The sequence below is a fragment of the Trachemys scripta genome, chromosome 3 (genome assembly GCF_013100865.1).
Source record: "Trachemys scripta elegans isolate TJP31775 chromosome 3, CAS_Tse_1.0, whole genome shotgun sequence".
Taxonomy (NCBI): domain Eukaryota; kingdom Metazoa; phylum Chordata; order Testudines; family Emydidae; genus Trachemys; species Trachemys scripta.
In genome coordinates, this window is record NC_048300.1 from 45,852,793 (window position 1) to 45,866,991 (window position 14,199).

Consider the following 14,199-nt stretch of genomic DNA (forward strand, 5'->3'; position numbering starts at 1 on the left):
AGAATTAATGGACACAAATCTGACATCAGGAATCAAAATACTCAAAAACCAGTGGGAGAACACTTTAACCTGTCTGGTCATTCAGTGACAGACCTGCGGGTGGCTATATTACAACAGAAAAACTTCAAAAACAGACTCCAAAGAGTGACTGCAGAGCTAGAATTGATATGCAAACTAGACACAATCAACTCCGGTTTGAATAAGGACTGGGAATGGCTGAGCCATTACAAACGTTGACTATCTCCCCTTGTAAGTACTCTCACACTTCTTATCACACTGTCTGTACTCGGCTAGCTTGATTATCACTTCAAAAGTTTTTTTTCTCTTAATTAATTGGCCTCTCAGAGTTGGTAAGACAACTCCCACCTGTTTATGCTCTCTGTATGTGTGTATATATATCTCCTCATTATATGTTCCATTCTATATGCATCCGAAGAAGTGGGCTGTAGTCCACGAAAGCTTATGCTCTAATAAATTTGTTAGTCTCTAAGGTGCCACAAGTACTCCTGTTCTTTCTATGAAATTCAGTTTCTTTTCAGTGGCAAGGTGACTCAGGATTCCTGTTGTGATTTAAAAACTGTCTACAGTTCTCAGAAAACAGATGGAAAGAGTATAAAAAGCAACTTCTATAAATACTATCCCCCTTATTGTTTTCTGAATAATTGGAATCAGTAACTTACCAATACTGTTATGCTACTAAATAAGTGACCTCTCTTCTTGCCCTAGCCAAGAACCTATGCATGCCATCGCTACAGCACACCTAAACTATGGCCAACAAGCAAAAGAGTCAATGCAGTTTATAGATAAGACTCCTACAACAAATGAGGAACACTGTTGCTGTCTAGCCTCTAGATTGCCAGAATGTATGTCTTAAATAGGAGTTGCCCTGCTCACAGTTCTGCATTCAGAACCAAACACACTGGATAAACATGATCAGGATCATCAGACCCTGCAGGTAACATCACTTGGTGGAAAATGACACCTTACTGTGTTGTCAAAATAGTACTTTGGAAACAATTACTATTGTGGTATACCTGCTGCCTGGAATAGATTGATGAGGCATACTGCCAAAAGGTCATCATTATCCCATTTTCCAGTGGCAAGCTCAGGTGTTTCTGAACTATAAATTGGTTTTTGCATTTTGTAAGTGATGTGCATTCTTGGCAACCTATAGACTTTTTATGCCCATGACACACAGACTGTCTAGCGGGTGAATCCATATACTGTACTGATAATCTTTTGATGAATACCAGCAACAACCAAAGCACCAGCGCCTAGAAGTTGGAAAATCTAAGCTATTTAATTACCTTGTGTGTGATTAAGTGCTAGTTCAAATACCATGCATAATACAATAATGTAACATTTAAGTCATTTTTAAATCCCTGTTTTCTTGGTCTTAATATTGAAACAATTAGTATAAATTTTCTTCAAGTAATTGTTTCCTTTGAACTTTCTCTGCCACCCATCAGATTTCCTCTGAATGAATTGCTATAATTTAACATTATACAACATGTTTGAAGTAGCAGTATTCTAGTATTTCTGGATCAGGAAAGACCCCTAACATTAACTGCTTAAAACATACTACTATTGACTGCATTTTAATTTTGGAATAAAGAAAACAAGACGTGTCAATACCTACACCACTACAGTAGCAATATAAGAATTTTGTTTCAGTCGATAGAAAAAGAAAAAACAATCAATCAATCACCTGTCACTCATGTTCTCATCTGAACCCTTTTGCTCCTCATACTCCATTTTGTCCTTATTTGCCTGGTTCGCTTCTTCACTCTCTATAACCACTCCTTCATCCAAGATTTCTGGTCCTTGCCTAGTTGTAGCTAGTTTTCTTTTTTTCACTTTGCTTTTGGCAAATTCTTGATGTTGGTAAGATCTATTATCATTATCCATTTCTTGATCTCTGCTGTTATCCTGTTGTTGGGTCAATGTTAATGTATTCGTGACTTCTGATGGTGGATCTATTGCCATGCGTTTCACTTTTCTCCTCCTACGCAGGGTCCTGTTTCCTAAATTGTCAAGAGCCAAATCAGACTCATGCCACAGAGGTCTTTTGCCTCTAATGTTATTTAAATTTGAAGAAGGCCTGCGTTTAGCAACCAACAGCTGATCATCAGAGTCACTGTGGTCTTTCTTATTAGTAGTATGATTCTCTCTATAGTCCTTGCTTGGTTCTTCTAGACTGGAATCAGAACCTTCACTTAAACAGTGACTAGTCTCCCAAGGATGATGAGTGGTAAATGAACGTCTTTTTCGTCCTCTCCTCTTCCTTGCCTGGCGTTTTAGAAGACAAGACACGCTGCGAGAGTGATCTCCAGTATCAGCAAAACCTCCTCTGGCTTGCTCTGAACTTTCTTCCAGTGCTGAGACCAGATCATGAACTAGTTCCTCCATAGTCCTACTGAAATGCCTACATATGCAGAGAAAAAACAAAAACAAAACCGATTACAATGTGCATCAACTTCAGCAGTATGTTTTCATATACCAATATCATTATAGTGTCAAAGACCGTCTTATGATCAGCACTTTTAATGCCGTTGTAGTATTGGCTGATTTAGAAGACAACTTTCTGTAGAACTACAACACACTTATGAGGAGACTTTCCCTTTATAATGTCACTCTCTCTCCTAACTTCCATCTTAACAACAACAGCCCCTTCAATTTTTGGCAGTCCTCCTAATATTGCTTTTATTTACGGATATTTCATCTCAACATCATAGTTTTCAGGGGGTTAATCTGTCAGCTGTGAAGACTGGCAAAACCTGTCAATATACAACTAGAAGCAAGTGAGCACATTTTAAATGATCTACAAAGTAGGAAATTGAATATACATTTTTTTTCTCTTTTATAGTATATTATTAGGTACAACTTTAAAAGTTGTCATTAGAATAAAATGTTTGGGACACTCTGTATCTCAGGGGAACACCCTGCACTCCCATGTTCATCCTTATAATACGATTGTGTGGTATCCAATGCAAAGTTTGTCATGTCGGGTGTCTTCGGAAGGCTCATGATGCACTGAGCATTGTTATTGTAGTAATGTTATAGTAACGTTAGAGGTTGTAATTTCATGTATATAGTTATGAGGCTGAAAATGTGTCCTCGTGGTTTAAAACAAGCCCAGGCAAAACTCTGCAGGAACAGAGGGGCAGTTTACACCTCATCAGGGCATGAATGGGACAAACCCAGCCCAACCTCACAGAAACAAGGACACTGGCCTAGGCAGCAACAAAGGACCTGTTGGACTCTGGAGTGAGTCACCCCCCTTCCCTTGGTCAGTTTGGGACTAGGATGAAGTAATGCTCACTTGACCCTGAAGGGAGGGGGGAAGGGTGCCAGAGGCAAAGCCAAGAGGGAAGAAAGGACATGATAAAGGGGAGAGACTTTGCCATGCTCGCTCTCATCTTCCACCTCCATCTACAGACACCACCACCAAGTGACTGAAGCGCTGATCAAAGGGAAGAGCCTGGCTGAAGGGCAACCAGCCAGCCTGTGGTGAAAATGTTTGTAAGGGCACTGAAAGTGTTAAGTTCAGCTTAGAATATGTTTTGCTTTTATTTCATTTGACCAAATCTCACTTGTTGTGCTTTGACTTATAATCACTTAAAATCTATCTTTTATAGTTAATAAATCTGTTTGTTTATTCTACCTGAAGCAGTGTGTTTGGTTTGAAGCGTGTCAAAGACTCCCCTTGGGATAACAAGCCTGGTACAGATCAATTTCTTTGTTAAACTGACAAACTCATATAAACTTGCAACGTCCAGTGGGCATAACTGGACACTGCAAGTTGGAGGTTCCTAAGGTTGTGTCTGGGACCGGAGATATTGGCTAGTGTCATTCAGTTGCACTATCAAAGCAGTGGCTAGCCGAAAGTGCTCACTCACATTCTGGGAGAAGCTTACATGCTAGAAGTTGAGCATGAACAGCCCAGGAGTGAAGGTTCTCACAGCGAAGCAGGGTAGGGCTGGCTCCCAGAGTCAAGGATTGGAGTGACCTAGCAGATCACTGGTTCAGATAATACCAGGAGAACATCACAATGTTGTCACAAGATAATTGTCTCTTGATGCTACCTAAATGCCAAGATAAATCTGAAACACTAATTTTTTGATTATGCAAGATTAATAGTGACTAATTGTCTTCCCAAAAGACTGATATCTATTTGATCTTTAAAAATATTGATTCACTAAAGTGACAGTAAGTTGAGAGAACCTTCCCCCTAAATGAAATTCTAGAAGATTAAAGGCAAAGTTGTCCTTTCTGATCTACACACTCACATCAGTAGGAATAGCACAACTTTAGGAGAAAACAGACTATCTGACTAAGAGGCATCATGCAGATATGAGGAAAGAATTTTACTCTGCACCACAGCTCACATCATTTCACTAGCATTAAAAAACCATGTCTGGCCCGTGACAACTGCTTCAGACTCGCGGGGCTTGCTCAGGCTACAGGGCTGTTTCATTGCAGTGTAGACTTCTGGGCTCAGACCGAGCTCTGGGACCCTCCCACCTCACAGGGTCTTAAAGCCTGGGCTCCAGCCCAAGCCCAAAAGTCTACACAGGGTTCCGCAGCCTGGGAGCCTGAGTCAGCTGGCACAGGCCAGCCACGGGTATCTAACTGCAATGTAGACATAACTATATTTATCAGCAAGTATACTTCAATAGGCTCACACATGTGTGTACTTGAGTAAAAAACAAACAAACAAACAAACAAAAACCCTAAAGCCAAAACAATAAGTTTTACTGCAGAACACCCAGGTGAAGGAATCAAAACAAATTGATCAGACTGACACCAAAGTAATTAGCCTCCTTTCTTCTAGTGCTCACTACTGTGTTATGCCTGGTGACATATAGTGGAAGAACATTGATCAATAAATTGTGTAGGTGAGTGTCCAGAAGAAAGCTGTTCATATAGTTTTAGAACAGGACAAAAGGAGACATGAGTCAGCCATTTTCTACCAACATCAGCAGGTTGCAAATGGAGACAGACTTTAGTCATACAGCACACAAGTTTTCCCTACTCACTCACCCATCACTGACCCCAGGCCTAAAGGTGCTAAGCAGGATGGTCCAATGGTTACACACCAACATGAGACAGGATACCTGAGTTCTCTTTCCTGCTCTGCCTGTGACTTGTTGTATAATCCTGGACAACTCACTTAACTCATTGTCTCTCAGTTTCCCTATATAAAATGGGAATACTACCACCTTCTTAAATTTCTTGAGTTCTATGGACCAAGAATACTAGGTGAATTCTAATTTAGTTATGAAAAAATTCAAATTCACCATTAAATGTTTTACCTACAAGGAGACATCTCTTGAACTGTGCTGTTATTTTTAGTAATTTCAGAAGTAATTGAAGAAAATAATTTGTGCCAGCTGTAAGACACATCACCATAATCATAAAGACAGAGTAGTACAGTCTACTATCTCAATTTTGATAAATACATGATGCCAAACTGTACGTATGTTTATTTTCAACTCTTTTTCTATGCCTGCTATAATGACTGAACTCTTATTCCTGTCACTCCTTGACATAATCAGGCATTTCCCGTGCCTCTTGCTAATTACAAGCAACACCTTCGCAGCACCTTCCAGGAATGTGCACCTTTCTGGCACTCACCTTTGAGCAAGAAACACAAAACAGGTTCCTTCTCCTTAGTCCTTCTGGCTCTCACAAGAAATCATTTTCCTTGCTTTTGAGAAATAACTACAGGAGATATCAGCGAAAGAGGTAGTCGTGCAAATAAAGCATTGTTTATCAAAAAATTCAGACAGATGAAAGTAACTGGTATCCAATCAAATCTACAGAATGGCTGACAGCCTAGTTATACAGGAAAATCTTGGAATAGGTCCATTTTTACATTTTTAGATTTGATAAGTTTCTCTATTTCTGCCATCTTCTCCTTCTCTCCCTTTCTCGTGACTTCTCTACACTACACATTTTAGCCAACACTATGGCTGTAGTAATGCAAACCATGACTTGCACCACAGCAGCTTCCACCAGTTTCAAAGAAATGCAAGTCACAGTTTGCACCAATACGGGTATATCAGTGACTATTTAAGAAAAAAAAAAAAAAAAAAAAAAAAACACAGAGAAAACCCAGTGTAGAGAAGGCCTTAGCATACGAGCACATTTGGCCTTACCTACATGGGAAGAAATGGTTTGGTTGTTTGTCAGGGTAGGTTGGGTTTTTAAGTTTTCAGTCAAGTTAGCTTAATGTGACAGGACAGCCCCCTTAACACCTGTGAAGATAACTTCATATCTTTTCAGGATCACAAAATAAAAAAAAGGTGTTGAGCTGCATCTTCACAGATATTAAGGGGGTTTTCAAATTGTTTTAACTTGGCATGAGGGGAGCCTCAGGGTACAACAGTGCTTTTTTTTTTTTTTAATTTCTTGTCAGCACGTAGGCAGTTATAAATCAAGTTCAGCACTTAGAAAAAAAAATTATCACTGTCCCATCTTTGGCATAATACTCACTGTATTCAACATTTGATAAAATTCAAAATACGTAGGTTGGCAAAAGACTGCTTATCAAGAACATAACGCACTTCAGTGCAACCTTTGTTCCTTGTTGAATAACACTTGATTAGAATACAGTCTATTTACAGAGCTTTTATTCCCTGGCCTAGACCAAAGTGTTAGGCCCTGTCTACACTGGCAAGTTTCTGTGCAGTAAAGCTGCTTTCTGCGTTGTAACTCCCGAGGTGTACACACTGCCAAGTCATTTAGCACGCAGAAACTGCGCAGTTGCAGCGCTGTAAAAAAAAAAAAAAAAAAAACACACACACCCCAACGAGAGTGCCAGTGTAGACACCCTGGTCGATTACAGCGCTGTGATTGGCCTCTGGGAGATGTACCCACAATGTGTGTTTTGCCTCTCTGGTCATTGGTTTGAACTCTACTGCCCTGCCCTCAAGTGACTAACCGTCATCCCCACTCCATAAATTCCTTTGGAATTTTGAAAGTGCCCTTCCTGTTTGCTCGGTGACGCGTGCAGTGGTCTCAGCACATCTTTCCATGTGGCCATGTCTGCTCCACGCATCAGGCGATCCCTCGCTTGGAGCAATGCTGAGCTGCTGGATCTCATCAGCACTTGGGGAGAGGAGGCTGTCCAGTCCCAGCTGCGCTCAAGCCATAGGAGTTATGATACCTATGGACAGATTTCACGATGCATGACTGAAAGGGGCCATGAATGGGACACACTGCAGTGCAGGGTCAAAGTGAAGGAGCTGCAGAACGCCTACCACAAAGCGCAGGAGGCAAACCGCTGCTCTGGTGCTGCACCCACGTACTGCCAGTTCTACACAGAGCTGGACGCAATACTCGGTGGCGACCCCACCTCCACTGCGAAGGCCACTGTGAATACTTCGGCGGCTCATGTGCTAGTCGAGAGTGGACCGAGCCAGGAGAAGGAAATCTTGAACGAGGATGTGGAGGGGGACCAAGAGGCAGAGGATGACTTGGAGGAGGTCAGAGACGCATGCAGCCAGGAGCTCTTTTCTACCTCAGAGGAGGCTAGCCAGTCACAGCTGTTGAATCTTGGCGAAGCACAAACAGGACAAGAGGAACCTGGTAAGCGGATTTGATTTTGGAAATCGCTGAGGTGAGTTGTTGGGGGCAGGAGGGTTGCAGAAAGCATGCTTATCTCTGTATGATGCACATACCACCACCACCACCACCACCACATACTTAGTCTGAGCGGCGGAACAGGCTGTTGATTGACTCCCTCAGCCAGTTAGTGACAGGTATGTGAATAGTGGTTGTGTTTTAAATCACTGAATCAGTGTTCTCTTTGTTGCAAACAATACTGCTTTGGTAAAATGTTGCATTTTGGCTTCACAGAGATGACCTTGGGAGCCCAGCCTCCCTCTTTGTTATCGCCGGCTGAACGGCTGCGCAGAATTAGAAAGCGGCCACGAAGAACTAAAGGGACTTCCTGTGTGATGTCATGATGCACTCCACGGCTGAAAACCAAAAATCGAAGGAGTGGTGGGACAGCGAGAAGAGAGACCGAAAGGAGAACGTGACGCACCAGAATGAAGCCACGGAGCGGCTCTTAAATGTTATGGATTGCCAAGCGGTCATGCTCCAGGTGCTACTAGCACTTCAAATTGAGCAGCTTCACGCTCACGCCCACCCTCCCCTACAGCCGCTGTTGCAAAACTCTTTACCATGCATCCCCAGACACCGCCAACACACTCTTATCAACCTTCTGCCTCTAGTCTGTACCCGCTGCACTCCAATCTTGCCCTGTCACAGTCCAGCCCTGCGGACTCCCTGTACCCATTGCACTCAACACCTGTCCCTCTGTAGTTTGGCTCTGCTGAAGTACAGTACCTGCTGCACTGTACTCCAAAGGACAAAGTTGGATATGAACCCTGGAGATTCACAAATCTTTAACCGTCCCGAGACCCCACCTCCTCCTGGGACTCTTCCTTCCCCCATCCCCAGCGCTGATTTTTTTTTGTCTCGTCCAGTTGTTGTTTTTTAATAAAATAATTGTTTTGGTTTGAAAGTAATCTTTATTCCATCAACTGAAAGCAAACAGAGCCCAGCAAAACAACAAGCAATTTTCTTAAACCTTCACAGTCTGCACCAATCACAATCACCTCCTAGCATTATAAGCGCTGCACTCCCAAGCATAGCAATAAATATTAGTGGCTTTCAGCTTCAAATTGCTGCCTCAAGGCATCCCTGATTCTTATGGCCCCACGCTGTGTGCTGTGCCCCTCTAATAGCCCTGGTCTTTGGCTGTTCAAATTCAGCCTCCAGGTGCTGAGCCTCAGTGGTCCAGCCCTGAATGAAACTTTCACCCTTCCCTTCACAAATATTATGGAGTGTACAGCACGTGGCTATAAACATAGGAATATTGTCATTGGCAGGTCCAGCCTCCCATATAGTCAGCGCCAGCGGGCCTTTAAATGGCCAAAAGCACACTCAACAGTCACTCTGCACTTGCTCAGCTTGTTGTTGAACCGCTCCTTGCTGCTGTCAAGGTTCCTCGTGTATGGCTTCATAAGTCATAGCATTAAAGGGTAGGCAGGGTCTCCCAGGACCACAATGGGCATTTCGACTTCCCCTACAGTGATCTTCTGGTCCGGGAAGAAAGTCTCTGCTTGCAGCTTCCTGAACAGGCCAATGTTCCAAAAGATGCATGTGTCATGCACCTTTCTGGACCAGTCTGCGTTAATGTCCATGAAATGCCCATGATGATCCACAAGCACCTGGAGAACCATAGAGAAATACCCCTTCCGATGATTGTACTCTATGGCTAGATGGTCTTGTGCCAGAATTGGAATATGGATGCTATCTATCACCCCTCCTCAGTTAGGGAAGCCCATTTGTGCAAAGCCATTCACAATGTGACGCACATTGCCCAGAGTCACGGTCTTTTGGAGAAGGATGCGATTAATGGCCCTGCACGCTTCCATCAACACGAGTCCAACCGTCGACTTGGTTAGTGACCAATCGGCTTCCACAGTGCAATTGCCAGGTGCTTCTCCAATAGCAGGGCAGCTCTCATTCTCGTGTCCTTGCATTGCACGGCTGGGGTGAGCTCATCACACAGTCCCATGAATGTGGCTCTCCTCATCCGAAAGTTTTGCAGCCTCTGCTCTCATCCCAGACGTGCATGATGATGTGATCCCACCACTCAGTGCCTGTTTCCCGAACCCAAAAGCAGTGTTCCACTCTGGTCATCACCTCTGTGAATGCCACAAGCAATCTCGTGTCATAGCTAGTACAGGTAGCGAGATGAATGTCAAACTGCTTTTGCCTTCGTAGTTTAAGGAATAACTTCACAGCCACTCATGACGTGTTGGTCAGAGCAAGCAGCATACTGGTCAACAGTGCGGGATCCGTTCCTGCAGACTGAAGAGGCAGAGCACGCAGTACACAAACCATTGAAACTTGGCACTAAATGCGGATGGAAGCACGGGGATTGCAGGGATATGAAGCAATGCATCACAGGGCATTGGGACAGGACCCAGGATGCCTCGCGACCACCTCTGTTTTCTCACAACTCTTAGCAGCAGAAGAGGAAGAGATGCTCTGTGGTATAGCTGCCCAGCGTGCACCACTCTGAATACCATTGCAAGTGCCACAAGTATGAACACGCTATTGCACAGGCAGCTGCCAGTGTGAACATTTAACAGCAGTTTCCCTTCAGCGCTCTCTGAGCAGCGCTGTAACTCCTGGCGCTGTAACTCTGCCAGTGCAGACATAACCTTAGTATCTCACTCTGTTCCACCACACCTCTGAGGATTTGGCCTTCCCTTACTTATGGCTTTTCTAAATGGGGAAACTGACTGGCAGTAATAGGAGTAAAATCACACCACTATAGCTATGCTGGTATAATTCCCCATGTGGACACACTAGTTTATTCCAAAATAGAGTGTCCACATGGGGAGGTATAACCAGTGATGAGCTGCCAGAATGTTAATAACCAGTTCCCTACTGTGTCTTCGGCGGCACTTCACTCACTCCAGGTTTTCGGCGGCGGGTCTTTCAGTCCCGCTGAAGACCCGGAGTGAGTGAATGACCCGCCGCCGAAGTGCTGCTGCTGACCCAGTAGGGAACCAGTTATTAAGTGCCACCCGGTGAATACAAGCCCGAGATCCCCCCACCCTAACTGCCCCCCAGAGCCCCACGCCCTACCCAACTTGCCCCGCTTCCTGTCCCCTGATTGCCCCGACCCCATCCACTACCACCCTGACAGACCCCCAGAACTCCCACGTCTACCGAACCCCCCCGTTCCTCGTCCCTTGATCCCCCCCCCAGAACCTCTGTCCCTCCAACTGCTCCCTGCCCCTTATCCAACCTCTCCTCCCAGCCCCGGCACAGCCCCCTTACCATGCTGCTCAGGGTAGAGTGTATGGATGCCGCGCGACCTACTGGAGCTTGCAGCCCCATCCCCAAAGCGGCAGGAGCTGCAGGGCTGCCAAGGAGCAGTCCAGAGCGCTGGCACCAGGCTCTGCGAAAGGGGGGAAGGTGGAGGAGAGGTCAGGGGAGCCTCCCCAGCCGGGAGCTCAGGCGGGCCGGACAGGACGGTCCCGAGGGTCGCAGTTTGCCCATCCCTTTAACGACCGGTTGGTGCGAACAGGTGCGAACCAGCTCCAGCTCACCACTGGGTATAATGGCACAGGTACAGAAGTATAATTATATCTCTATAGTTTTGCTGGTCAATCTCCCTGGGTAGACAAGCTCTCACAGTCCTAGTGAATGCTAATTAGACTTCTAATATCATTGTCTGAAGTTTCAAATAGGAACCCCTACCTGCTACATACTTTAAGTTATCATATTTCTCTATACCTATTGATAGAAGTATGATTTGTAATGGACTGTGCCCATTCATAGCAGAAAACTCATCTGAAGGGAACATGCTTAGGAAGTCAATGAGAAATTTTCGAAAAGCATCGGGCAATAAGGTTCTCAATTCCCATTGTAAATCAAGTTTTATGAGTCTCATGTGCTCCTGCACATGACAAGTACTCAGTAGTCAGCAATTAACTGACAAGTACTCTTTTCCCCGTATATAAATCTTTTAATTGATCCTAATACACCTCTGACTGAACAGAAGAAAATTCACCCAGCCTCGTCTACACAACAATTACAACATGGCCTTAACCTACCTGCCTTACAATACCAAATGCGTTTGGTTTGGCATGTGTAGACCAGATCAACTCATACTACAGACCTTTCAGCATGTTCACTTAGTATTACATGATTACTTGTTCTTGTCAAATCAAAGTCTATGCTGCATGTTTAGAATACAAACCAAGTTATAATTGAATTTCCCAGCCTGTTTTTTACTGTAGTGTACACAGAGCTCACTTAAAGATTTTGCCACTCTTGAAAACCCAAGAAAGTACATTTGATTTATTTTAACAGTTGTCTCTTTTCTCTTTTGTATGAATTAAGGAATGGGAGTAGAAACTAGAAAGTTTAGTCTAACTGCTTCTATTTATTTATAGTGAGAAACCACGTTTAACATTCTGCAGTGTTTTTCCAGCAAGTTAATACTTATCAGCATATCCCTTTTTTGGCTTTTTATTTTGTGGACTCCTGACAGTCAATCTTATACTTTGCAGGTGGGAATGAATTCTTTTTACTGAAGTATTATCCAAAGGCTGGCCCAAAAGAGACATTTAGAAATGTGTGTTTCTGGAACAGGTTGAAAAATTAACAATTAATTACAACTGTCAACAGCAAATACAGAGTGCATTCAGTCAGAAAAGATAAAGTTCAGGAATGTTAATAATATGGAATATACAGCATAACACAAGCTGGACCTTCCCCAAAATATTTTTAATATATAACCCATAGTTCAGTATGCCTAACATTAGACTGTAAAAACACGGTTAAGGCAACTGTCCACAGCCAGTGACAAAAACCATATCTTCTCTTACAGATGATATTGCTGCACTAATAGTGTAGTTTGCCTCCAGTGACCCACACATTTATCTAAAACAATTTTAATGGAGTTTACTAAATGTTGACCCCTTTCCTCTCTATTCACTATCAGAAACAAACCATACTCTTTCCAAGATAAATAAAAGCAGCTACAATATATGTACATCACTTCAACATCAAAATACTTCCATGTCCAATACTATTAAAACTACCATTACACTTTTTAAAAAAAAAATCAAGGCCTTTTACATGAAATATCATGTTTGACACTACTTGTTAAAGAAAATGAGAACTACCATTGCTGTTTTTAAGATATGGACGTAAATGGAGTGAAATAAAGTGCAGCAACAAAAACTTGATACAAAGACCTCATTAATTGTCCAGGTAAGAACTACTTCAACCATTAGACAATGTTTATATGCTGGAATGACAAAATCATTATCAGAATAATCAAAGAGCCAAACAGTGTCCAAAACACAAGCTTTCCCTAAATGGTGGTGTGTACTGATAAGATATCTGAGAAACACTCAACTAAGATATAGACTCTGCCATCCACAGTAAGCAAAACACATTGCTGAAACAGACTAAGGAGGTATGATGGAATTATCTTGAATTCTCCATATTACTATCTTTTTTAGAACTCTAATGTTTCAAGAAGCTTAAAGGTATGGCTTCCGCAGAAGGTCAAGTACTATATCATGAGAAATTAATTTTCTTTGGTTCCTTAATATTACAAATTTTACTAAAATAGATTTCCATTGAAGCACAGCTTCCTGGATAACCTACGTACACAGGAATGAAGGGTGAATAGTTTTGAGGTGTAGTCCAAAGTATATTTAGCAGACCTCCAGAGCTGGCAAACTATAATTCAAAAAGATAACTAGATTTTGGATTCTTCTCTCTATACCAAACTGTTCTGGGCAATCTCTTTGGGCCAGTATAGCCAACTTCCATAAAACCCTGCACTTACAATCAAGGTTAGCATTATGGCTTGATCATTCAGTAGTAGTTAGTAACAATTATAACCTGCCTCTTTAAAAGAAAGGGACTGTAGTATGTTATCACTCATAAAAGTAAAATAGAGGGCATACAATCTATTAGTCATCAGTGTGAAATATGTAAAAGCAGCAAAGAGTCCTGTGGCACCTTATAGACCAGGGGTCGGTAAAGTTCGGCACGCGGCTTGCCAGGGTAAGCGAGAAGCGGCGCGGGCGAGCGATATGGTGGCCGGGGCTTCTCACCGCCCGCATTGGCCCGGGACGGCAAACCGCGGCCAGTGGGGGCCGCGATCGTCCGAACCTGCCGCGTCAGCAGGTAAATAAAACTGGCCCGGCCCGCCAGGGTGCTTACCCTGGCGAGCCGCCTGCCGAACGTTGCCGACCCCTGTTATAGACTAACAGACGTATCGGAGCATGAGCTTTCGTGGGTGAATACCCACTTCGTCGGATGTGAAATATGTTACTGTGCTGTCTCAGAGTGCCAACTCTTTCAGGATATACATTATTTCATGACTCCTGTGAATAGCAAATATAATTTTCACAGAATTTTTGGGAAACTATTTACAACAGTAAGATAACAAAACTTTTAATTAGAGGTATTTCACTTGGTTTTGCCTTTGAAACATCTCTCTTTGGCTCAAAAGTTTGAGTACAATATCTTATTTTTGTCCAATTAAAAGAAAACTACTTTGGTACACTTTTCCTCCAAGACCACAGTGTGTGTGTAATACACACACACACACAAATAAATATCTGTGCAACCTGGTCA

General features: G+C 43.1%; 1 protein-coding gene across 1 annotated transcript in view; it reads right to left on the reverse strand.

Annotated features, from left to right (window-relative positions):
- GPATCH2 (G-patch domain containing 2) overlaps positions 1-14,199 on the reverse strand; it is a 185,862-nt gene that overhangs the window by 169,415 nt on the left and 2,248 nt on the right. The window contains exon 2 of the mRNA XM_034764484.1: positions 1,709-2,425. Coding sequence (XP_034620375.1) covers positions 1,709-2,425 — 717 coding nt within the window. The remainder of the gene's footprint in view (positions 1-1,708; positions 2,426-14,199) is intronic.